At 35.7% G+C, this 26,747-nt stretch overlaps 4 protein-coding genes, 1 long non-coding RNA gene and 2 pseudogenes across 11 annotated transcripts in view; 4 read left to right on the top strand and 3 right to left on the bottom strand.

Moving 5' to 3' along the window:
* LOC148680967 (uncharacterized) overlaps positions 1 to 26,580 on the top strand; it is a 663,035-nt gene extending 636,455 nt beyond the window's left edge. Inside the window, exon 2 of the long non-coding RNA XR_015943054.1 lies at positions 25,626 to 26,580. This is a non-coding gene — a long non-coding RNA (uncharacterized LOC148680967). The remainder of the gene's footprint in view (positions 1 to 25,625) is intronic.
* Positions 1 to 26,747, top strand: part of LOC101886199 (uncharacterized) — an 883,799-nt gene that overhangs the window by 586,102 nt on the left and 270,950 nt on the right. The window lies entirely within an intron of this gene.
* Positions 1 to 26,747, top strand: part of LOC148680953 (uncharacterized) — a 217,811-nt pseudogene that overhangs the window by 88,886 nt on the left and 102,178 nt on the right. The window lies entirely within an intron of this gene.
* The window catches only part of LOC148680963 (protein NLRC3-like), a 156,759-nt gene that overhangs the window by 65,511 nt on the left and 64,501 nt on the right, over positions 1 to 26,747 (bottom strand). The gene's annotated exons all lie outside the window — the stretch shown is intronic.
* Positions 1,099 to 8,940, bottom strand: LOC148680969 (uncharacterized). Of its 4 annotated transcripts, none has more exons than XR_015942604.1 (4): positions 8,885 to 8,940; positions 8,389 to 8,571; positions 2,817 to 4,809; positions 1,099 to 2,725 (listed from the first exon to the last, which is right to left on the bottom strand). XR_015942604.1 is itself a non-coding variant. In XM_088650553.1 (3 exons), the coding sequence occupies exons 2-3, from the start codon at positions 8,471 to 8,473 to the stop codon at positions 3,752 to 3,754; spliced, it is 1,143 nt and encodes a 380-aa protein (XP_088506679.1). In that variant the 5' UTR covers positions 8,474 to 8,571; positions 8,885 to 8,940; the 3' UTR covers positions 1,099 to 3,751. The 4 variants fall into 4 exon arrangements, 2 of the variants coding, with proteins under 2 accessions (XP_088506679.1, XP_088506678.1); XR_015942603.1 differs by having other exon boundaries at positions 8,389 to 8,538; XM_088650553.1 differs by having other exon boundaries at positions 1,099 to 4,809.
* Positions 14,956 to 20,474, top strand: LOC148680968 (uncharacterized). 2 transcript variants are annotated; one of them, XM_088650704.1, is made up of 3 exons: positions 14,956 to 15,011; positions 15,660 to 15,804; positions 18,322 to 20,474. In XM_088650704.1, exons 2-3 carry the CDS (start codon positions 15,720 to 15,722, stop codon positions 19,146 to 19,148), a joined length of 912 nt encoding a protein of 303 aa, XP_088506830.1. In that variant the 5' UTR covers positions 14,956 to 15,011; positions 15,660 to 15,719; the 3' UTR covers positions 19,149 to 20,474. The 2 variants fall into 2 exon arrangements, with proteins under 2 accessions (XP_088506830.1, XP_088506831.1); XM_088650705.1 differs by having other exon boundaries at positions 14,956 to 15,804.
* LOC137494021 (5S ribosomal RNA) lies at positions 24,522 to 24,640 on the bottom strand (annotated as a pseudogene).

Raw genomic sequence — 26,747 nt, 5'->3', positions numbered from 1 at the left:
TTTCCAGAAGCACTTAAACTGCTCAAGGCTGAGGTTTCATCTTTGGGTAGAGACTCAAAAATTTCCATCTGCACAGTGTGACGTCACATTCGACCGGCGCGCGCGTGTGTGTGTGTGTGTGGCTTTTTTTCTGTGTTAGTGGGCGAGGCCGCAGGTTTCAAATCTCCCAGGTTTGCACACGCAACTACTTGTGTTTCGTAGATACGTAATCACAAAACACCTAATGACCCATTATCAAGATAACTCATTTGAAGCACAATGAGTCGACTCTTTTTTAGATGAATCAACAGTTTTAAACACTGTACACTAACAGATTTAAACATTAGCTGCATATTTCACTTCACGTAGAGCTGTGTTACACTACATGGAAGGGCATTTTCAAAAAACCATAATATGGGCTCTTTAACAAAATAAATACACTATTTAAATAAAATAGAAATCAACAAGTAAAATAGAAGAAACTGTAGAACTATTATGGTTATAAACTATATAAATACACACACATGTGAGGGTCCATCTATTAGTCCCATGACGGAACTAACAGCAAGGGTGAAGGTTAAATGCGTTGAAGCCTTTTAGCACATGTGAAAAGAAATATTTTTGTTTGTTATAATTTATTTTAATTTGTTTCTAGCTCTGAATTTTAATCTGACTCCAATTTATAATAGTTTTAGATTTAGATTCATCTAATTCAAGCTGATTACCTTATAGGTTGTGATTAGGTCTAATTTAGATTGATTAACCTAATAAATCCTTATATTCCATTAATGTTTCATCGTTTACTCAAAGTCGCTTAGAGTCAGTATGCTGGCCAGTTTCATCTGCTCACGGACACATCCTCGCCAGTTCCGATTCTTAGCAGATAAGCTAATTTCCTTTAAGTAATAATAGGCCGCCCCATGCTTGCACATACTTAAAGAAAGTTTGATTTAACCCCTAGATTATATCATCAGTGATTGTCAGAAATCAACAAGTCTCTAATGCTGTGCCTATGCTTTATCCAATGAGCCTGAATGGATGACTAATCCTGGTTGTAGGCTGCGGAAACATCAGCCTAAACAATCTACTAGATTTACATGATTTCGGGAGAAATCAGAGTTAAACAAGAATTTTACATTTATTTGTCAGGAAAAGACTTTCCATTGCAGTTCACATAATTAAACAAAATAAGCCAATCAAGATTGTACAACATCAACTACTCAAAGATACATTTAAGAGTTAAAGAGGAATACCTGACCATGTAGAAATACTTTGCAGCATATAAATCCTGATGCAGAGCTCAGAGACTCACAACCTGCAATGGGGTATCCTGTCTACAGGATTACACGGACACTTCTGCATCCTTTGCCTAAATACTCAAATAATCATAAATTCAAGACAATAAAAGCTTCACTAAGACTCTTGCCTGGTCATGAGTTGATGCGAAGACCATTTTCCCTGGTGTGGAGCATCTGGCAAAGATCTTTCCTAAGTCAAAACCCAAATTAACTGAAATAAGGGAGATTGCAAAATATTACAGTGAAATTAAGACCACTTTACCAATCACATAGAGAAATTTAAAATCACACCAAACATGAATATAAAGCCACAAAATACACCATATTAAGAATTTAAACATTCGGTGTGGAATGTGAGTGAGCTGCTCTGGTGGAGAAGGTAAAGTCCAGGGCAAAGAGGGGGGCTCAGGATGCATGATTGAGACAACCTGAACAACTGGTTTTCTAGCTGATCTTCTCAAATTACAAAGTGTTATGTTTTAGTGCCTGACCATTCTCATGGTCTTGTCTCGTGTGGAGTTCCAGAACAGTTTGCAGATTTTAATATTATGGAGAGATATAGCCATCCTTACATTATTATGTGCATATCTAATTTTAAACTGTAGTTCTCCTGTACACTGCAACGAGAACCTCAGTCAATAATATTTATGTAAAACTCAATTTTTGTTGCATCATATGATCATATTTTAAACTTTTCATAAAATCATCAAACAATGTGTACCTAAAAAGCATTTTCTAAGAAATAAAAAAGTTCTGTCCTATTGTCACTAAGTTATTGTTACTTTTTTTCTACTGGATATGTGGTTTATATCTAGTATATATATATTGATTTGTCTATTTGCTGGCTTGCTATCAGAAAACAAACACTAAGCTAGGTTATAAATTAATAAATTCTACAATTACAAGTGATTTGTAATTTGTTCATTTATACCCCATTTTTTGTTTAATAATGTTTTTCTATGCAGACTTTATGTATTGGTCTAATATTTGTATAAAGAAAGTTTGCATTTGCATTTACTCATTTAGCATCTTTTATCCTGCGACCAACAAGTAATGACACAAGAAGAAACAGACTCAGCCTATCAAAAGTTCAGAGCTTGTGTTTTTAAATGCTAACAAACCTTAAGCCAAGTCCAACAAGTAAAGCCACGCAATGTTGTTTTAAAGCTTATTTAATTTTAATTTTTTAAAAAATGCACTGTTCTATTCTCAAGTCAAGTTGTTAAGCTCATTAGGCCCTGTGGCTTTTTATTTGTATTATCTTTCACTTAAAATGCTGTTTCATAAAGACATCTATTGGGAAGAGTTGCCATATTTGATATAAAGCTTTTATGGCACAAACATGTAATTTAATTTAAAGCTTGCTTGTTTTATTTATTTAAAAGCCTAGCTTGATGTGCACTATTGTTTTTCTTTTAATTATTTTAGTGTTGTGATTGTAAAGTAATCTGATTTGTTATAAAAGCTTTTTCTGTAAAATAATAATAATAATAAACAAAAAAACAACAATTAAACAGTGTTTAAGTGTCTAATCCCTGCAGCATCATATGTTACAAAACTATTCACATAGACTATTTGGGATATAACTCATCTCTTATGCTTTCTTTCACATTATGTGACAAAAGAATGAATGACTCGGATGAACTAAAAGATTAATTAATTCGCTCATGCGCACGTTGTGTGGTGCGAGACAAGGTCAGTTCATTTTTCGAGTCCTCTATCGAGTTAAGTCCACATGAACGACTGAAGCCTCGTCAATCATATGCATTTAGAGCCAGAAAAAGAATTGATCTGTTCACCTCTCAAGTCCTCAAGTTTGAGTCATTCTGTCACATAATGAACGAACGACTCAAGAACCAGCAGACTCGAAAGGTGAACTAATTATCAAGACTCCTGTCGGCTTAGACTGTTTACATTAGTTAAGATTATATGTGACTGTCAGTGTAACGTGAATGAACCACTGACATTTGAAGACATGAAGAGGTGAGCTGAGCAAACAGGCAACAATACCTATAGACAAGAGGAGGTAAACATTGAATTATTATTTTTCTCCTTCTTATAGTATTCTATTTATGACTTATTTGTTGTGTAATCAACCTTCTGGGCTAGTTGTAGATGTGTTTGGAAGCAGTTCATAACATTTTAATACAATTTTGGCAAATTGAACCGAATGAACGAAATGACTCTGTGGCGAGGGGGCGTGGCCGAGAGCCGTGGGAACGGAGTGAGGCCATCGCGTAAGTGGATACACCTGCCGTCCGTTTGTTTTGGTTTAGACGGCAGCCTCCGTGAGGAGCTGCCGTCACTGTTATTAATAAATCAGTTAAAAACTGCGTCGGTTCTCCGCCTCCTTCCCAGGGGCCAAAGGGCCGATGAACGAGACTCAAAGATCTGAGTCAGTAAAATGATCCGAACTTCCCATCACTATTGAGTATGCGAAATTCTGTTGTACGCCGCTGCGAAAAGGGGCGGGATTAAACAAGATGATTAGACATGAATGATTTCTCTCCAGTGTGGATCATGATGTGTTGATTGAAAGATGATGATTGGATGAAACTCTTCCCACACTGAGTGCATGTGAATGGTTTCTCTCCAGTGTGGATCCTCATGTGTCGATGAAGGTTTGATGAAAAGTTAAAACTCTTCCCACACTGAGTGCATGTAAATGGTTTCTCTCCAGTGTGGATTATCATGTGTTTATAAAGGTCTGATGAGCGGTTAAAACTTTTTCCACATTGAGTGCATTTGAATGGTTTCTTTCTAGTGTGGATTATCATGTGTTGATTAAGGTGTGATGGGCAGTTAAAACTCTTCCCACACTGGTTGCATGTGAATGGTTTCTCTCCAGTGTGGATTCTCATGTGTCGATGAAAGTTTGATGAAAAGTTAAAACTCTTCCCACACTGAGTGCATGTGAATGGTTTCTCTCCAGTGTGGATTCTCATGTGTCGATGAAGGTTTGATGAAAAGTTAAAACTCTTTCCACACTGAGTGCATGTGAATGGTTTCTCTCCAGTGTGGATTCTCATGTGTGTATGAAGGTTCGATGAGCAGTTAAAACTCTTCTCACACTGAGTGCATGTGAATGGTTTCTCTCCAGTGTGAATCCTCATATGTTGATGAAGGTCTGATGAGCGGTTAAAAGTTTTCCCACATTGAGTGCATTTGAATGGTTTCTTTCTAGTGTGGATCATCATGTGTTGATTAAGATGTGATAAATGGTTGAAACTCTTCCCACACTGAGTGCATGTGAATGGTTTCTCTCCAGTGTGGATCCTCATGTGTACATTAAGGTTTGATTTTTGGCTGAAACTCTTCCCACACTGAGTGCATGTGAATGGTTTCTCTCCAGCGTGGATCCTCAGGTGAATTTTAAGATTGCCTTTTCTTCCAAAACTTTTTCCACACTGAGTGCAGGTGAATCGATTCTTGTCTCTCCTTTTCAAAATATCATCAGTCTGTAAATGAGTTTTTTCCTCAATTTTGACATGATGTTCCTCCTCTTTACTCTCCTCATTCTCTTCAATTAGGTCTGAAATAAAAAAAAAACACTAGTTGTTATCAAGTCTTAAAAACTCTCATCAAAAGCTGAAAAGTGAAAAGACACTGGAAACATTGGCTACACACACTGTAATTTTGATGCACAGTAAATGTAAAATAAATCAAATCATATTGTGTTTGGTCCATTAACGTGTACACATTTAAGCAAATTCAATTCAATTAATCTTTATTTATCTAGTGCTTTTACAATGTAAATTGTTTCAAAACCGTTTAACATAGAAGTTATAGTTTATGGATATGCATGAACTCTGCTGACATAGTTCAGAATATCAGTCAGGTTCTTTACGTCCGCATAGCGCATTATACAGCAAAATTTTATTTTGCGGCGAAACCTAAACGCATCAGAGGATGGCAAAGAAGGGAGATTTACTCTTAAATTGATGAGGATCTGGTGCCAGTGGATGTCCAGCTTCATGAACACCATTATTGTTCAGTTCCAGAACCCACAATAGTTTTTTAATACACCAGATCAGTCTGACAGTCTCCGTGAAGAGGTGGAATGACTAAAAGGAGACTGCTTCGATGCTGCTTTTATTGCTGTTATAAGGTTCTAAAGGTACAGTTAAAAAATTATGTACTAGAATTTACATCATTTAGAATGTAATAGGCAAATAACAGTCTGAAACAAATGTTTCAAGCGCAAGTATTTATATGCAAAACCTAATCAGAGTACCCGAGGTACCGATGGGTGTTACGGCCCTGGATTACCATATGAGGGGTGCCAAACACACCGTGTGAAGTACTGCTCATCAGCACCAATCACCTATTGTGCAGTTCTGTACACTAGAGACCTCTTTTGGTTACTGAAACAGCTTTGGCTATCATTAATGAAGACATTTCTACATTAGAAATATTGCCACCACACAGTGTTGGGCAGTAGCGTCGCTACAAGTAGTGACGCTACTAGCTTATCTACATTTCTCAGTAGTGTGGTGGTAGCGTCACTACTTTTTAAATTAAATAGCTTTTGTGTAGCGAAGCTATTATTTTAGTCAAGTAGCGTTCACACAAGTTACATTTACCGATCGCAGATCAATAAGTGACAGTACTAACATTCACGAAGCTGTGAGGCCGGTGTCTAGCCGATGAAACTAAATCCATAATGTGGCGAGAAAGACAATTTCTTTTTCTTCCTGTTTTACGGTGGTCAGGATTCTGTTTATCCAGAGTTAGAATGACCCAGAGTTAGAATGACCCAGGGTTAACAATTTTTTGCATATCATCAGCATGCTGTAATCCATTTCTAAATCAGCAAAAGTCATTTTTAGACTGGTTTGTTGGCCAGTGAAGTTGAAGTCAGTGCAATGCTAAATGTTATTGTTCCACTATAATTTGTTTGTTTTTCCCTCATGTCGTCCCACAGCAACATCATATAGTTTAGAATACTGTACAATGTTTTATTATAAATAATTATTTTAGTGTCCATTTCATTCAGCAGATTTCAAATTAGTGCATAGTGCATTAGTAAATAATTAAACCATTATGATAAATGGAGTTAAAATAACCTTTTTGAATAAAAAGTGGAAAGTTTTATTGAGATGGATTGTTGGTGATTGTGTGGGTTTTGGCCGGATTGGGTAGCAAAACATGAACAAAGGAAAATGAAGACTTGTTTAAAAAGATTTAGGACCTACAACACAATATTTCAGTAAATTTAGGACTTTTTAAAGCCTGAAATTTAGATTTTGGAATTTACGACATTTTAAGACCGAGCGGAAACTCTGTTTAAAATAGTCCTGGTAATTATTATAATAATGATATACTTCTAACTCAAATACTATCTGTGAGAGTTAGCAACAACTTCTAGAAACAACTTTAAACCCATAAAGTTGATCGAAAAAAGGGGAATTGTGATCAACATGACATATGCTAGTGGAAAGTACTAAGCCAACACTCTCACTGTAATAGCAGATATCTTCTATGGCAGGGGTGTCCAAACTTTTTGGGCCGAGGGCCAGATGCAAAAAAAAATGTTGTCCCGGGCCAAATTTTACATACATCACACAGACACGCATATATATATATATATATATATATATATATATATATATATATATATATATATATATATATATATGAATGGATGGATGGATAGATGTGTGTGTGTTTTATTATCAAATTATTTTATTTTGGTCGTCGAACTGTGTTTTTAGAAAGACTTTAATCTTCTCTGGGCAAATTAGTTGCAACATTCATCCATTATAAATTCTCCTTCAGTGAAGGGTTTCCTGTGCTGTGCGATTAGTTGAGCTACCTTATAACTAGCCACACTGCAAAAAATGCTTTTCTTACTTAGATGTTTTGTTGTCTTGTTTTGAGTCCAAATATCTAAAAATTCTCAAAAAATTGGCTTGTTTTGAGAAATAAAATGCTAATATTTTCCTTAATATGCAAATTTTTCCTTAAAACAAGCAAATTAATCTGCCAATGGGGTAAGCAAAATAATCTTATGTCAAAAGGAAAAACAAGATTATTTTGCTTACTCCATTGGCAGATTATTTTAGCTTGTTTTAAGGAAAAACTCACTTAATATTGGCATATTATTTCTCAAAACAAATTAGAAAATTCTCCTTTATTTAAGATTTTTTAGATATTTGGACAAAAAATATAAATAAAAAAAAAAACATTATTTGCAGTGCAGTGTAGAATTTTCTTGCACTTTAATAGCACAAAAAAACTGCTGTTGTTGAGCTGATAGGGCGCTGCTAATTGTTTTACTTTCTGATCTCATTCTGCACCAGTGTAAGAGCTGAAGGCCTGATGCTTTGTTTTATAATGTCTTTTAATATTATATTCCTTCATTACTGCAACTTATTCCTGGCAAATTAAACAGATACATTTCCCGCTGACCTCTGTGAAGAAAAATTCTTTGCCCCAACGTGACTGAAACTTCTTGCACTGACTGTTGATTTTCCTTTTTCTTGGTGCGCCATGGCTCGCCAAAATGTGATTATCAATTATGTTTCCTTCAGTTTGGTTGGTTAGTTTTACTTCATAACAAGAAGCAATGCCTAATTGAAGGCATGTAATAGCGACACCCGGTGGTTATTTATTGAATTACGTTTATTTTTGTATAGCGGGCCAGATTCTATTAATATTTATAAAAAGCCTCGCGGGCCGCCACAAAACTGATTGCTGGCCGCAGATGGCCCACGGCCGTAGTTTGGACACCCCTGTTCTATGGGAATACTGTAAGTCAAATATCCTCAGCTCAGTTAAACTTTTTTATTTATTTATTGTTTTTATTTATTTTATATAGTGCCGGTGCTTAAGGACACTTTACAAACAGTAGGAGAACAAGAAAAGCAATAACCTTAAGAAGGTATAGAAAATGGGAGACTAATAATACATCAAATGAATGACAAAAGACCTGAGAAGAAGTAACGAAAGAAACTCATTCCTGTCTTTCAGTGAGTGCTTATGTGAATTAAGGAGAATTAGGCAGCACACATTTAGGACTGCAAGATGGATTAATTTAGTATTCTTATTTTTAAAATATATCTGAATGAGGATCAAATGACTGAGTTGGTCTTTGAGAATGAAAACCAACCTGTTTGTTCCTGCAAATCTTCCTGTTTGACTGTGAATGTTTCTTCAATCTTCACATCTTCACTCTCCTCTTTAATAAACGCCATCTTTATAACAGTGTGGAGATCAGTCGCTTCAGCAGGAGCTTTTCTCTGTGTTTGGACACTTTATCCTGTTTAAAACGAACAAAATAAATAAAAATGTCCTGTTTAAAATAAATAAAACAATGAACAGAAACAAAATAACTTCTTTTTAACACTTGCTTCAACAGTTTCTTTATATGAGAGTCATTAACTAAAAGAAATCAGGTAAAGGAAAAGGTCATTAAAATATGTATTACACACATTTCTGTTAACTTATTCAAACAATAGACCTTCATTACTGTGAGTAAAATAGTACTACGTTGTATAAAGGGTTAAATAATATTGTCAACAGCAGGTTCATAATTTAGCATTGGATGAAAATCCTGAAACTTTAATCAATCAGTTTATATTTCTGTAAAAGTTTTAAACACAAACCTCTCTCCAGTTGAATTCCAGCGCAGGAGCGGCGCAGCCTTATGACGTCACACACCACGCCAAAATAAAAGTCTTTTTTGTTTAGCTTTTTTTGCCACTTACTGTTGCAGTCATGACTTATTGATACATTTCTTCCTCGTTTTCCACTTTCCACTACATCTGCTCTCTCTCTCTCTATCACACACACACACACAATGAGAGAGGCACAGATAAACAGTATCTGAAGTTGATCAAAACCTTTAATCTAAACTTTTTTACGACAATTTTGAAAAACTTTTTTTAATCCACTTTATGATGACTTGCAGGTCTAAAACACATTACTATTAATATCCAAATCTCATCCTTGTAATTATGACATCTACTTTCCTATTTCTACAACTTCATAAGCTATATTTAGGGTTTTAGTGCAGTCTAGGCACTCAGGCATTGTCCACCACCTGTTTCAATCCCCTGAGAACTTTGCTCATCTTCAGAACACAAATGAAGACTTTTTAGATGAAATCTGAGAGTCCCAAGATGCTTAAAGTCCAGAAAAGGAACCAAAAACAAGTGGTTCAATTGTAATGGAGCCCCAAGAACACTTTGTGCCGTTGAACCATAGTTGCTGTTTTTTGCCGCTGTATTCTTCAGTATATCTTCATTTGCATTCAGCAGAAGAAAGTCAAACAGGTTTGGTTCAAGTAGAGGATAAGTAAATGACAGAATTGTAATTTTTATGTGTACTACCCTTAATGCTTCTTAAAGTAAAGGCAAAGTTAAATATTATTACTGAAGATATTGCTAAAGAATGGCAAGAAACGTAGAATACAGATAATAAGAGACGACAATTCATATGAAAGGGTGCCATTTCCACATTGCAATTTTCTAAATTCTCATTAAGTACAAATAATAAAAAAAAAAAAAAAAAACTACAACTTGCAAGATATCTTAACCCTCCAAAACAGCTATTTTCCCACCTCCGGCTCAAAATCCTTATTAATTATGTACGTTTCTTTAGGCAAGAGAGCCTCTCTTGTACCTCACCATTACGCACAATATGTATGATATTACAGTAGGAAAAAAACGAATTACTTTTAATTTGAAATGTTTTCCAAATAATAAAATGTCCTCTTTTATGCAGCTATCAATAAAAAGTCTGTAGTTAAATTACTTTTTTTATTATTAAATTTTTTACTTTAAAAATAAATTTGACATCTCAATTGCCTCATTGTTTTCACTGAAAAAACAAACTCACTTAAAAAATACAAATCAAGTTACATTTTTATTCATTAAATCCACACAGCAAGAACACCATTTAACATTAATTTATGTAACATTTCATTTCCTTTTCATAAACCTTTTATGAAAATGACAGTGTGGCATCTGCTGTGACAGGCTGTTAAGGACAATATGTTTTAAAAGTAATTTAACCAGTGTAAACCTTTTAACAGGTTCATTATTGAAGTTAAAAATACATCACTTTTATTTTGGGGTATGTAAAATTAGACCGAGGCAGTGGCGCAGTAGGTAGTGCTGTCGCATTACAGCAAGAAGGTTGCTGGTTCGAACCTCGGCTCAGTTGGCGTTTCTTTGTGGAGTTTGCGTGTTCTCCCTGCCTTCGCGTGGGTTTCCTCTGGGTGCTCCGGTTTACCCCACAGTCCAAAGACATGCGGTACAGGTGAATTGGGTGGGCTAAATTATCCATAGTGTGTGTGTGAATGTGTATGGATGTTTCCCAGAGATGGGTTGCGGCTGGAAGGGCATTCGCTGCGTAAAAACTTGCTGGATAAGTTGGCGGTTCATTCCGCTGTGGAGACCCCGCATCAATAAAGGGACTAAGAAAATGAGTGAAAAAATTAATGAATAAAAGTAGACCGGAGGTAAGATGGACCACCTCGGCTGGATCAGTTGGCATTTCTGTGTGGAGTTTGCATGTTCTCCCCGTGTTGGTGTGGGTTTTCTCCGCTTTCCCCTACAAGTTCAAACACATGTGGTATAGGTGAATTGGGTAAGCAAAATTGTCCTTAGTGTATATGTGTGAATGAGTATATGTGTTTCCCATGATGGAAGTGCATCCGCTGCGTAAAACATATGCTGGATAAGTTGGTGGTTCGTTCTGTTGTGGTAACCCCAGATTAATAAAGGGACTAAGCCAAAAAAGAATGAGTGCTGATGTAACGCTTTTCTTCCTGATGACACAAATCACTCAGGCGGACACAGAGAACTGCGTTCTGCGTCGTTTATTCTGTAACAGAAATATACATCCTCTGGCAACAGTATGCATTTAAACATGCATCGCCTTTCTGTATTCAGCAACCATTTTCTGCTGTGTTGCCACATAAAGTCATTTTAACAAAACATTATTTATTTACAAAAGTTCAACATACCTGTAACAGAAATATACATCCTCTGGCAACAGTATGCATTTAAACATGCATCTAAAAAACCAAACAAATAGTAAGAAATCACCCCTGCACATATTAATGTCATCATTCCAGCTACACATAGCATGAGCAAATTAAACCACACAAAGTTTGTCACACACGGCAATCATTCGACAGATTTGATCTAAAACATCACTTAATGTTCATATTGGGCTTGCATGTGTTATTAATATGTGTTAAAATACAAAATTTGTCACATTTAGGTGGAGCACATTTTACCTACCGCCTTTGTGTATTCAGCAACCATTTTCAGCTGTAGGCGGGGCTTTGCAGGTGAAAGGTAAAAGAAACAATCAAACACTGTTGCCACAAGAGGTCTCCCAACAACCACAAAATAAACAAAATAACCCATTTTGGTGAAAGACAATTAAACATTATTTTAACCCTCTTACACTGAGCACTGTATGTCCAATAATGTTTAATCTGAACTGTGTACTACTCTTGATGGAAAATGTGATTTTTTTTATTATTAAAAACTGATAATGAATGTTTGAGTGAAGGATAATCAGTGAATGACTAAAACTGAGTGTGTGAAAGAGAAAGTAATGAAGTGTTTGGGAAACCAGAGTTAAATTAAAAGAAAATGACTAAATGAATTGATTAGCCCTATATTAGAATCTTTGATTTCATACATTCATCTTCTTTTCGGCCTAGTCCCTTTATTAATTTGGGGTTTCCACAGCGGAACAAACCGCCAACTTTTCCAGCACATGTTTTACGCAGCAGATGCCCTGCCAGCCGCAACCCATCCCTGGTAAACATCCATACACACCCACTCACATTCATACACTACAGACAATTTAGCTTACCCAATTCACCTGTACCGCATGTCTTTGGACTGTGGGGGAAACCGGAGCAAGCAGAGGAAAGCCACACTAACTCAGGGAGAACATGCAAACTCCACACAGAAATGCCAACTGACCCAGCCATGGCTCAAACCAGCGACCTTCTTGTTGTGAGGCGACAGCACTACCTACTGCGCCACTGAGTCACCCCTCTTTGATTTTTATACATCTTAACATTCAAATAGGATGCAGAACCATGCCATCACATCCCTTACCACCCCATCACAATAAAAAATGTGACAAGGTGGTAGCATCCAAAAATGGCCGCAAATCACCTGTGGTCATGTTCCTCACCTAGCTTACATTAATTCAATCTAAATTTACTCCTCTTTAAAAATGTAAAATAAATAAATAAATAAGTTTACCCTATCTATTTTGCATGACGGGTGTGGTTGGGTTGAGCTTGACAGACCCTGGGCCTGTTTCAGAAAGGAGGTTAACTGAAAACTCAGAGTATTTTAACCCTGAAATGAGAGAAACTCCGGGTTTTCCGTTTCAAAACGGCAGGTTTGTTCAACTCGAGAAAGCAGGGTAAGTCAAGCCTGTTTCTGAAAGAAAGGTAACTTTAACTCAGAGTCAGTTACTGTGGTAACTTACTCTGTGAATCTAACCTGGTCAGAAGCAGGTTTTATTCTCTAAACTCAGAGTTTCTGTCGCTCTCCTCCCCTTTTTTAAGATGAAGCGGTATTTCTCGCCTTAGTCTTACGTTTCCACCCACCTATTTTAATGCTCATTTTGGATACGTGCATAAAAACGATTGATGGAAACGTCATGATGCACATAACTTTTTAAAATATGCATAAAAACGCGCATAACTGAGTAGGATACACTTTTATTCAATAGAAAATGTGCGCATAAACTACGATGCGCATAAACTACGAACACTTTTACTGAACAAATTACAGTATGTACATTAAAAAAAAGATCATGATCATATGATAATGAATGTGTGTAAATGAACAAACCAGCAGGCTCAGCACACTGTAAGACGTCTTAAATATTGTTTTAGTCATTCTAAAATGCCTTTACTGTTTCAGTATTAGTGTATATTATTAATTACCTCCGAACGTCTGGTCCGTGAGTCTCCGCGTCTCATGGCTTCAGACGCCGCCACGTGTTCATTGTGTTTCAGCATTGTCTTCTGACATCGAGGCGCAAGTACATTAATTAGGCTAAATAAAGAATTAATTGACGCAGCTTCTTCTACCACAGTAAATTCTGTTTTTACTGTTGATATTTGGTGCCAGTTTAATCAGAAAGTGACAATTTTTTTCTCTTTGACTCGTTGGATGGAATTTTATTCGCATCTTTTATGCAATATTCCAGTTTTGCACATACATTTATGTAATATATTTGGATGGAAACATAGCTATTGCCTACATTTTAGTCACACAGGGAAGAACTGTACGAGAATGGCTTATCCTTTTTTAATAAATAATTAAATTAAATTCACCTTCGACATGCATGTAACTAGATTAATGGGATTATTATTCTTTCTAATAATTATTTTTAGTACTGCTTACCGTCTAAATGTTATATTAACCTCTATCACTTGATCAATAAAAAAGGCAGACACACAAGTGCACTGTTAAATCATTTAAAACTAATAAATGTATAAAAAAAAGTTTAGAAAAAAAATATAAACGTCACAAACTACATCACTTATTTTATTATACTTGCATATTTAAATACTTAAAAAGTGAAATTAGGCATTAACTTGAGCAGCTGTTTTCCCACGCTAACTGTCTCTTCTTCACTGATGGTTGCTTCTTTTCAAATATACACACTCATATTTGCTATAACTTTGCATGAGCACATCAAGTTCAGCTGGAGAAAGAAATGCTGATCTCTTTTATAAGATATTGCCATAGTCACTCGTAATATCTGCGCTCCATTGATAATGCCTTTTTATAGTCACGGTGTGCGCGCTTAACTCTGAGTTGGTCTACTCGAAGTTGATTGACCCAACTCAGATCAGCTGTTCTGAAACCGAAAACTCAGAGTTTTTAATCTCTCGGTAAATCAACTCAGAGTTCAAGTTTAAACTCTGAGTTGTTTGAACCTCCTTACTGAAACAGGCCCCCTGTCTAACAAGAAAAAAACAAAAAATTACGTAAATGAATTTCCGTAATTCCCTGCTTTTAGTCTCGGAGGGTGCAGGGCCTGATGTCAATTCTGTTTTGTGATGTCATTTTAAGCAAAGCTGATTTACATTGTTCTTTCTCTGATGTTGTGAATTTTATTTTACTAATGGGTAAATGTCATGTTCATTGCTGTCAGTGGAAGAAGTGCAGACCCTCTTTTAGATCTTTTCTTTCTGAGGTAGAGAAAGTGGCTCAAAGCTTCAAATGCTTCAGAAATCAAAGTAAAATAACTGAAGCTCTCTGTACTTTATTTTCATAATATTTATTGTTAGAATGTTTTGTTTGTCCTTTGATGCAGGTCTTTTGTACAGCTCCTTGCTCCTTGTTGCAGTCGTAACAATTTTTATTTATTTTATTTATTTTAATAGTAAATATGCCTTGTGATGTTGATTGTTCCCTGTTTTGTGATGTTAAATTATTTCAAATAAAAAATAAAATAAAATAACTTAGACTTAGTGGATTAAACAAGTTTTTCTAAATTGTGTTAAAATGTTTGGATGAAAAGTTTTGATAAACTTCAAATACTGAATGTCTGTGTATGTGAGAGAGATAGCACATATGTTGTGTGAGATGGAAAACGAGGGAGAAATTTGTTATGTCCTGACTGCAACAGTGAGTGGCAAAAAAGCTGAACAAAAAAAAGACTTTTATTTTGGCGTGGTGTGTGACGTCATAAGGCTGCGCCGCTTCCGCGCTGTGATTCAACTGGAGGAAGGTTTGTTTTAAAACTTTTACACAGATATAAACCGATTGATTCAAGTTTAGGTTTTTCTTCCGATATTATGTATCTGCTGTTCACTATTATTTTAATCCTTCGTTCAACGAAGTACTATTTTAATAACAGTAATCGAGGGTTATTGTTTGAACAACATAAATGTGTGTATTAAGTGTTTTAATGAAGGTTTAATTTATTAAATAGCAAAATGTCATTCTATGCTAAGTATACATCACTATATATGATAAATTGAGTACTCGTTTTTATCAGATTATTTGTTGCAATTGTTTCATAGAGGTAAAGTTGGTTTCATATTCACACATTCAGACTTTCACCTTAATAATATAATTTCTTTAAAGTATTATTTTCAAACTCTAAATAGCGAAATCATATTAGCACTCAATGACTATCAAAGTATAACATTGTTCACAATCCAATAAACAGTGTTAATGTTGTTTTCAAGCCACACTTGCATGCTAATTCAGATCGAATATTCAAATTAACATGGTAAACAATATAGAGACTTCTAAATGAACAAATGTGTGAATATAAAACCAACTTTACCTCTATCATACAAAGAAACTGTTGAAGCAAGTGTTGAAGAGAAGCTATTTTGTTTCTGTTCATTGTTTTGTTCATTTTAAACAGAATAAAGTGTCCAAACACAGAAAAACTGCTGAAGCGACTGATCTCCACACTGTTATAAAGATGGTGTTTATTAAAGAGGAGAGTGAAGATGTGAAGATTGAAGAAACATTCACAGTCAAACAGGAAGATCTGCAGGAACAAACAGGTTGGTTTTCATTCTCAAAGACCAACTCAGTCATTTTAGGCCTTAAAAAGTCTTAAATTTACTGAAATATTGTGTTGTAGGTCTTAAATCTTTTTTAACTAGTCTTCATTTTCCTTTGTTCATGTTCTGCTAATAGAGGTAAAGTTGGTTTTATTTTCACACATTCAGACTTTCCCCTTAATAATATAATTTCATTAAGGTATTATTTGCAAACTCTAAATAGCGAAATCATATTAGCACTCAATGACTATCAAAGTACAACATTGTTCACAGTCAAATAAACAGTGTTAATGTTGTTTAGAAGTCATACTTGCATGCTAATTCCAATAGAATATTCAAAGTAAGATGGTAAACAATATAGAGACTTCTAAATGAACAAATGTGTGAATATAAAACCAACTTTATCTCAATGGTCTGCTACCCAATCTGGCCAAAAGCCACACAATCACCAACAATCCATCTCAATAAAACTTTCAACTTTTTAATTTAAAAAATCACATTTTAACTTCATTTATCATAATGGTAAGGACTACTGAGGATATCGACCTGGACATATTGTTGTGGATAGATTTAGTTTATTATAGTTTTTAAAACGTTTGTTCATTTGTTTTTTATTTTATAGAAATTTTATTTTGGGTAAAAAAGTGTGTGGATCCAAGTAGAGCTCTTTTGTTTTTACACAATATTTAAGATCTTTTGATCAGAAATATCTAAAATATTTTAATATCATTATTATTAATATTAATTTATTAAATTTATTAAATATTATATATAAAAATATTTTTTCATCTGGGCCGTTTGAAAAAAATCCTTAGTCTAAAATTTAATTCATAATGGTCTTAAAAATGTCTTTAAAAGTCTTCAATTTAACTTGGTGACACCTGTAGAAACCCTGATATAAAGTATGTCAGAAAACGTGGATGACTCTAATTTTAAATATGCTGAATGAAATTAAAAAATTAATTAAAGTAATTAATTATTATACAACATTGTACAGTTTTCTAAACTATACGATGTTGCTGTGGGGCGACGTGAAACAAAACAAACAAATTATAGTGGAAAAATAACGTTTAGCATTGCACTGACTACAACTGGCCAACAAACTAGTCTACAAATGACTTTTGCTGCTTAAGAAATGGATTACAGCATGCTGATGATATGCAAACATTTGAGTGTAAAGTTTGTCAGTATTTACCATATGCTTCACGTACCAACAGGCGCAGCCATTGGAATCTTTTTGCTTTTTAAAGAGCCCATATTATGGTTTTTTGAAAATGCCCTTCCATGTTGCACAATTGTTAATTGTACTTTTTTTGCATTGTGGGAGTTGAGGCTTCCAGGCAGGCCCACTAGTTGTCCCTCGTGGGCGGTGGTGGGATACAACACGGAGTGCAGTGTGTGTTGTGTGCTCACGTGTGCTTGTGTGTGGTGCACTTTTGGTAAACCATTTGTATTTTTGCGGAGTTTTGTGCTACGTAACTAGTTTATCTGCCACCTGTGAGCCTCTAACTCCTCCCATTGTCATTGTTGTTTCTTGACGTGACTGAGCTGCTACTATTGGCGATTAAGCTTTTAAAAGAGATTTTTATATTGGATAATTAAGGAAAATAAAGTTAAGTATTTATTTCGTCTCATGCTTTTTCCTTACACCAAGAACCTGTGGTAAATTCCCTGTGATCAGGATGGCGTAGTCGGCTTCAGTTTAGTATTCATTTTCTCCTAACTTACCGTTCCGCTGCATTCGCAATCAAAAAAAAAAAGTTATAATAGAGGCCCATGGAGGAAAAACAGCCATAAATTTAACGAAAAGGGAGTAAATTTGCCCTGAGTGCTTTTTTTAAGCATTTTCCCAGATTATGTCAAAATAAGATGTCCCCAAATAGCAGTTCGTTTGCTGAAACACAGAGAAAGTTTTGGCCAAATTAAGCCTCAAAATCACCCCAAAATGGATGAAAATGACCCAACAGCACACAAGGGGAAAGGTGCCCATTACAGCCTTTATGCAGATGCTGTACAGGTATGTCTCATGTCTGTGAGGCAAATATTCAGCTGTTTGTTCAGCTGTTACCCCAGAACTTTTTTCTGATGCGTTTACCGGTCAGGCACAGAATAAACAAGTATTCCCTGTCTGCTTAACACATTTTAGAAAAACATTTTGTTGTAATTATAAATGTATACAAATAAAAATAGGCCACTTACAGCTTTCAAATATGTGTCTTATGCATATGACCAAAATGACCAAAAAGACTGACAGTTTCAATTTACTAAAACTTTTATGTTAGGCAGCTTTGACACAATTTACATTGTAAAAGCACTAGATAAATAACGATTAATTGAATTGAATCTGCTTAAATGTGTACACGTTAATGGACCAAACACAATATGATCTCAATTATTTTACATTTAATGTGCATCAAAATTACAGTGTGTGTAGCCAATGTTTCCAGTGTCTTTTCACTTTTCAGCTTTTGATGAGAGTTTTTAAGACTTAATGAAAACATGTTTTATTTATTTCAGACCTGATTGAAGAGAATGAGGGGAATAAAGAGGAGGAACATCATGTCAAAATTGAGAAAACTCATTTACATACTGATGGTATTTTAAAAAGGAGAGACAATAATCCTTTCATCTGCACTCAGTGTGGAAAGAGTTTTGGAAGAAAAGACTATCTTAAAATTCACATGATTATCCACTCTGAAAAGAAACCATTTACATGCACCCAATGTGGGAAGAGTTTTAAACAACCATCATCCCTTAATCTACACATGAGGATCCACACTGGAGAGAAACCATTTACATGCACTCAGTGTGGAAAGAGTTTCAGCTGCTCATCGCACCTTAATCACCACATGAGGACCCACACTGGAGAGAAACCATTCACATGCACTCAGTGTAGGAAGAGTTTCAGCCAGTCATCATCTCTTAATCAACACATGAGGGTCCACACTGGAGAGAAACCATTCACTTGCACTCAATGTGGGAAGAGTTTCGGCCGATCATCATCCCTTAATCAACACATGAGGATACACACTGGAGAGAAACCATTCACATGCACTCAGTGTGGGAAGAGTTTCAGCCGATTAGCACACCTTAATCTACACATGATGAACCACACTGGAGAGAAACCATTCACCTGCACTCAGTGTGGTAAGAGTTTTAGCCTATCATCAAACCTTTTTAAACACATGAGGATCCACACTGGAGAGAAACCATTCACATGCACTCAGTGTGGGAAGAGTTTCAGCCAATTATCACACCTTAATAAACACACGAGGATCCACACTAGAGAAACCATTCACTTGCACTCAGTGTGGAAAGAGTTTCAGCAAACCATCATCCCTTAATATACACATGAGGATCCACACTGGAGAGAAACCATTCACATGCACTTAAGCCGTGGTCACACTGGACTTTTCTCCCCATAGACTTCCATTCATACGCATGCAAATGCGTCACACCGGAAACACAAGTTTTGCAGATCACTGCGTGGCAAAGTTCAAGCTTTGTAAACTCTGATCTGCGAAATCGCATCACTTGACTGTGCGAGACCAATCAAAGATCAAAACATGACCTCTCTGGACAGAAATGTAAAATATGGATCAATCGCTTTTTTAAAATGTCTAATCATTTTGTTTAATTCCGCCCTTTTTGCAGTGCCATACAACAGAAATTTGCATTCTCAAACTCTAGTGTGACTGCAGCTTCGGTGTGGGATGAGTTTCAGTTACTCATCAGACCTTAATAAACGCATGAAGACCCACACTGGAGAGAAACCATTCACATGGATGCACAGAGCATGCACAGGATGTTTCATGTCTGAATAATGTTTGAAAAGGCTAATTGACGCTATACTGTTTTCCAACACTCCTACACTGCAGTAGGTGAGGTTGTAAATGTGTTGCGCTCTTGGTGTTTACTGTAAACAGTGATGGCGGCTGAAAAAACAGTTTATAAACATCTGGCAAACAGCACCTCTGCGGCTTAAAATCTCTTTGCAAGTAGTTGTACAGGTGCGGATACATCTGTACTCTACTCCCCAGTGTATTCATGTTGTTTTGGATTATGTTCTCTGTCTGACACCCTAAATGAGAAACATCACTGGGAAGACACCCGACATCAAAGAAGGTAGAGCTCCAGGACAGTTAGTTTGCAGGATATCAGGGCCTCAAGTTTAAAAAGCCCATTCAATTGTCCTGTGTTGCAGCTTTTATTAGTTAAGTTTCTTTACTTTTAGGTTCAAGATTCTTTCTAGTTTACTACATTTACTTTTTTGAGTAGAATACAAGCTTGATGAATATTTTCCGATTTAGGCAGAGCGACAGGTATTAAGTTTTACAATATTAATACACTTTGATGATCCCAAGACTCCTGATTGGAGTATGTGGTAAATCCTGATTGGATGCCTGCATTACTCATCAATGGGTATATAAAAGTTGTTGAGCTAGCTAACCTAGGATGCTGTGGCTACTCAGGAGTGCTCATGGCAAGACCTGCCATTTCATTGACTCTTTAACCTTATGGTTTTGTTTTACATTTCTTATATCATGTAGTTAAAGTGTTGTTGTGATTATATCCTAAGTTCTTTATCTTCATTATTGTCCTGACATTTGTTGATTGCTTTGATTAGTCTATGAGTTACATTTTATAATAAATAATTTGCATTCAGGCTAGTTTGTTATCTCATCTCTCTTTCATGTTGCGACTCAGACAAGCTTTCTCAGGATGGATGGACCAGTGCGCGAGATGACTGAAGGCATAATAATGAAATAAATGCTCAGGAAGCCCCAACACTTTTTTTAGCAACTGACTGTCATTATGTACTCCTATGCAACCAAGGGTGCTTATTGTTCCAGAGAAATTAATTGACTAAATTATCAAACTGTTTTAAATATTGTAAAGAAATATTTACAGGAATATACTGAAGTAGAGAAGTAACTTTAGGAAGGCAATTCATTTTGATTATGATAGTTTGTTATTTTGAGTACCTCAGAGCAGTGGTTCCTAATTCTGGTGCTTGTGCAAAATGAGTTGACAACAGTCCCAAATTAATTTTATCTTTTATTAATAGATCTTAGAATCAAACCTGAGAAACCACAAAAGCAGAGATTTGGCTTATCGTTAACTGCTTAAGATCAATTTGCACCAGATCAGCAAGAGACAATGTTTGAGTTTCCTTCGCTGACTGGCCTCGACAAAACACTGCGTCCTGATTGGTTGGTGACTACGCTTCAGTGATGTCTTTGGGATTCACTCGCTTGTGAGTGGAAGTTGTTCTGGGTTACCGGGCGACAGACTCTGCTGAAAGTCGGTTTGCAGAAGTTTTTTTTTTCGGTTTTAATGGTTCCTAAACTTTAGGAGGTTGCAAGGAAGGTTCTTTGTGACCCGATTGGATGGTGGTGCGGTGTCAGACAGCAGCAGTGAGAATGAGTGAGCTAACGCAAAAAGCTAAGTTTTACTGTTGCAGTAGGTTTTTAAGTGATTTGGTTTGGTCCATTCCAATGGCACTATCTTCCAATGAGCAGTTGCCATGGAGGGCAGGCCCACGCCCTATACCATTACCCAGATAGCAGGTAGTAATCAACCTGAGCTCGGCTCTGACTCGGCATCGGCGAGTGTTATCCGGGCCGAGTCTGGACCGCAGCTCGCTCCCGCACATGCGTTTGGGATGCGGCTGTTAAGCACTGGCCCAATTTCGGTCAACCACAATTTCGGTCTGGCCCGAGTCTGTCTGTAGAGTCCGGGCCGCTTATGGCAAGGATTCGGCAAGGACTCGGCTTGTTTAACTGATGACAACCGATTCAATTCTTATTTTATCTAGTAACTTGTTAGTTTAATGATAATTTGAGAAAAAATCCACGGTACGACAGCAACAAAATAATAAGAATATTTAGTGTGGATGGTCAAAACAATATTATTCATAAATTAATGAAACATATTATCTAGGGAAAACGCGTATAACGTGTATAATGCGCTTATTTTCAAGATAGGACGCTCCTGTGCCAATTGTTTTTTTTTTAAAGAAGTTCAGTTCTATAAGAAATCTATGGGTTAGTAAAAACTCCTGATCCAAACTCTAATCCAGGTGGTGGCGGTAGAGCTCCAAAAAGCAGGTAGCCAACCGCCAAGAAGATCACAAGAAGAAAAAGAAGTTTCGTTGTTCAAAACGCTGCATTCCGGTCAGAAAGGTAAGGTTTTCACTGCTTGTATCCTGTATACTATGCAAATTTATTGCTTAAAACATTTTTCACAGTGTTAGATTGTAACAGTGTGTAGTATATTAAAACAATTTGATACGAAATGCAACTTGTTGTAAAGAAACACGGCTGAAGCTAATTGCTATACAATTGTGTGAAAGTGCCTGTTCCTTTGTTAGGTTGAAACAGTGTTTAGTAACTGAAAACTATTTAAATTATTTTAAAGAAACATGACTGAAACTAATTGGTGTGTATGCTAGTTTCTGTAGATTATTCTGTTAACACTAAAATTGGCAAAACATGTGCTTTTAACTTCTGAGTTAACTAAACATAAAGTACCGCTAGTGTTGAAAAAAATAAATTTACAGGCGTGTACTTATCCAACAATAATAATTCTGTGAATCGTTTTGGATTCATACAATATTATTGTTTAACTTGTTTATGCAGTGCATCACGAAAAGTGATCGAAACTCGACAACGTTTACTATTCTCTTTAAATTATCTAAGAGAAATATATTAGTACGTACTTAAATTTAAATGTGTTAGCCTATGTGAATCAATTATATCTTATATTCAAACTGTAATTTGCGCATGTAAAACTGAAAACAGATTTCGATGAGTTTTTTTGGTTATTGACACTTATGAATTCCGATTTGAATGAATAGGTAACAATATTTTTCGGTTAAGTCTTATTCTTGTTTAACAAAGGTTTGTAAGGTCATTTTGCAGCACATCACAGAGACAAAAGATGCCAATGGAACGCTCTTATGAACATGTGAATAGGCTTGTTATAGTTGGGTGCTTAAAGTCCGTTAAAAACTGTAAACTGCCGATACATTTTCAACGTACGTGAGCTTTTCAGACTTTACTAATTGCTTCACAAACGGCAGAAATGGTTTATTGTTATTAGCTATCATCATCATCAAACATTTTCCACAATGGTAGGTTAACAGTGTTTAGTAACTTACAACTATCTGATCCAAAAGGTTTCTTATTTTAAAGAAATATGACCTATTGACTTAATCTGCTTTCCTATGGGTTTCATAAACTGGTTTGTTCATTGTCACAAAGGGCCTGTTTCAGAAAGGAAGTGAAAACTCAGAGTATTTTAACCCTGAAATAAGAGAAACTCTGGGTTTTCCGTTTCAAAATGGCAGGTTTGTTAAACTCGAGAAAGCAGGGTAAGTCAAGCCTGTTTCTGAAAGAAAGGTAACTTTAACTCAGAGTCAGTTACTGTGGTCACTTACTCTGTGAATCTAACCTGGTCCGGAGCATGTTTTATTCTCTAAACTATGAGTTTCTGTCGGTCTCCTCCCCTTTTTTAAAGATGAAGCGGTATTTCTTGGCTTACGCCTGTTTCACACCGCAAGCGTCAGCGGCGCATGAGCAGAGCGTGAGCGCGTATGTTTTCGGCATCCATGTTAACAGATTAGAGCTTTCATACCGTACGCAGCAGCAGTGCGTCAGAGCGAGGCGTGAGCGTCGCCGAAGCAGCAGTGCAGCGATAGTTTTGGCGCTGGGTCTATTTTTGACGCGCTGCTCACACTCAATTAAAGTGACAGAACATTGATAATGACCAAAACACATTGAATGACAGTAAAAAGCAATTTTACCCAATAAATGCGTTAATAATGTCAAATTGTTCATATATAGTCAACCAAATGAACTTAAACGATTAAAAACGGCAACAAACATTTGTTTAGGCCCGAACTACAAAACCAAATGTAAAACAAATTTAGTATCAATTTTGCTGAAGTTGAAGTTGCTGTTTTCTGTGCAGTTGAGCAGAGGAAGAAAGTTTTAATCGGCTTTGTTTTATGTTCACTCGTTATTCCTACCGGGAGCTGTTTGCACTGTGAATCTGACAACATGAAAATAAGTAAAAGAATGGCATGCATTGGTTACTTTTGTCCGTCTCATCATCTGCACGAGCATGAATTAACGAGCTGTTATTCTGCCGCTGGACATCACTGAAGCGGAGAAAGCAACACTAGTTTGATCATGTATAAATATCATAATAACTATATTGAATAAATATGATTATAACTAGGTCTACAGCAACCTGATAATCAAAAAAACAAATGACATGATATCACAGGCGATTGTCTTCTGACTGTAGATGCTTCTCATATAAGTTAGCTTGAGAAGCATACAGTACTATTTGATCTATAAAATGTGTAAAATAAAGAAACAGCATAGGAGGGGCCTTGGTGCAGATGAAAAGTTTAAAAAGTGTATTTGTATATAGAGAGACATGGGTAACTAAATAGAATAGAATTTTGTTTGATACTTCGTTTAATTTATTACTTTATTATTGTAAATATTTTTTCTTATTGTATACATATTTGGGCATTATTCTGATTTCACTTTTTTGTACATTAAATCACTTTTGTTGGCAGTTTTGTTGTTTATGTCTTTTACTTTCACCCATCATCTTGTAACAGTACCACACCTTTTAAATGTTATTACTTTTACCCTAGACTAACATCAAAGAGGTTGTAACACAAATGAAGGACTTTGAAAAGCTTACAGCACCTGGTATTGCCAGGCAGTCTCCCATCCAAGTACTAACCAGGCCCGACGCTGCTTTACTTCAGAGTTCAGATAAGATCGGGCATTGCCAGCGTGGTATGGCCGTAAGCAAGAGAGTCTGTCAAGAGTTGGCTATTTAAAACAGGCGCAGCACCAGGGACCGAGCGCAGCTCAGCTGGCATCGACACAGCACCGACAGAAACAATGCCCTTGAAGGCGAGAAAAAATAATGGCAGCGGAGCTGTGGCACGGGGAAGTCTATCAGCTGCCAAATGAAAGACTTCGAAAAGCTTACAGCACCTGGTATTCCCAGGCGGTCTCCCATCCAAGAGTAACAGGTGTACTATATTTATTTATTATTGGACCAGACAATAAAACCAGAAGTTTACAAGGTAAGTAAAAGGAGGTGGGGGTGAAACTGAGCAATAACCAAAGACAAACTGAATTTTTAAAATACAAAAATAGTTTTACTTTAGATTGTATGAATTTTTTCCTTTTCGTATTTGTCTTAGTAAACAATACTTACATCAGTAACATAACTATTTATACACAACCCCAGGGTGCACCCACTTTACAATTATTTTAAATCAAACACAAATCACAATAATTTAATTCAAGTGAAAACAAAAGAAACCATAAAATAACACAAATAAATCAGTGTCGTTGTTCACTCTGAAATTGGTGAAATGAGTTCAATTCAGATAAAGTTCTGTTTTTTTCCCTCCAAGAAAATCAGTCCTTAGAGCTGTATTAAAAAAAATCGCAGTCCAATAAAGGAATTAACTTTTTGGCAAATTCTTACTTTATCTGGTGAAATGAGGATAAATTGAAATATGTGTACTTCACAATTTTCCAGGTCGACGTAGGAGGCTCGCCATCAATACAAGGAATCCAGTGAAACTGGGAAAATGTCCTCAGAAAAAAACTTGGCCTGATCACAGACCAGAATATATAAATAAGTTTAATATGTTCAAAATCATTTCAAAAACATACAAAATATACAACACGTGGAACAAATAAAACACATACACACTCATGTTTACCATAAAATGAGCTAATATAATGGAATACCTGTCAAATTCGCGATGTCTATAGCCGCTTTTCCACTATCGTGCTGAATCGTTCTTTAAACAGAACTGTTCCATTCCGTGCCAAACCGGGCCAGACAGCACGGATACGGTTTCATTTTCCACTGTCGTGCTGCGACAAAGCTCTTTAAAACATTACACAAAACGCATCAGTAGTTGCCTTGGTAACGCAATGTAAACGGCTCCCTTTGTTCAATTAAAGTTAAATAAGAGCCGAAACTATTTATTTCTTTTTTTTTCATAAAAGCAAAAGCAACCATGTGACTAAACACTGTTATGCCGCTCTATCAAATAGGGGTGCTAAATGTGCACCCCTATTTATTTATATGTTGCGCAGCTCTGGCTAAATTTTATTTGGAGGGAAAATTACCAAAATGTAACGTGATGATTGAAAATAATTGAAGGGGAAATAAATAATATTTAAAATCTCTGAACATAACAGAAAAATAAACAATGATAAGACAACAATAATAGTGCATTTGCATTATCGTGGCAGAAATATAATTTTGGACAGGCCTTGTCAAAGGTGAGCGGGCACTTTCACTAATAAAAACACAGCACATAAATTATTTCATTTTTAACAATTAATTAAATTACACTGCGTTTTTATATCAAAAGTTGATAATGATATAAAATATACTACATTTTGATGGTAAAATGAAACCAATTAAGCGATGGCTGTTATTTGTTTTACTATTCAAACATTAAATAACGAATGCAGCAAGTGAAATAAAAAACGAATATGAAACAACACATATATCGCAGGATTTAAAGCATATAAAGCACTATTATATTTAGCAAAATGCTGCTCTATTATCTTTTTATTTTGATCCTTTTATTTTTATTATAATAGTTATTTTTGTGTTCATAATTAACTAACAAGCTGTAGGCGAATTATTGCTAGACGTTTTAGAAAATATTTGCGTAGCTATATTAAAGATCACCACAAAAAAAAAAAAAAACACAGAAACATGTTACATGCCTCATAAATGTCATATAACTTATGTAAAACTGAATCATTTAATTGCCTATAGCTGAAATGAAGAAAATTGCTCATTTTATTTTTATAAAACATTTGTAAAAACGTATTGATATTTTTTGAGTAAAAGCAATACTGACATTCAAGAAT

Source organism: Danio rerio, chromosome 4, assembly GCF_052040795.2.
Source record: "Danio rerio strain M-AB ecotype USA chromosome 4, GRCz13ab, whole genome shotgun sequence".
Classification (NCBI taxonomy): domain Eukaryota; kingdom Metazoa; phylum Chordata; class Actinopteri; order Cypriniformes; family Danionidae; genus Danio; species Danio rerio.
The sequence above is the reverse complement of the archived record's forward strand: the minus strand, read 5'-3'. Positions and strand labels throughout refer to the sequence as shown.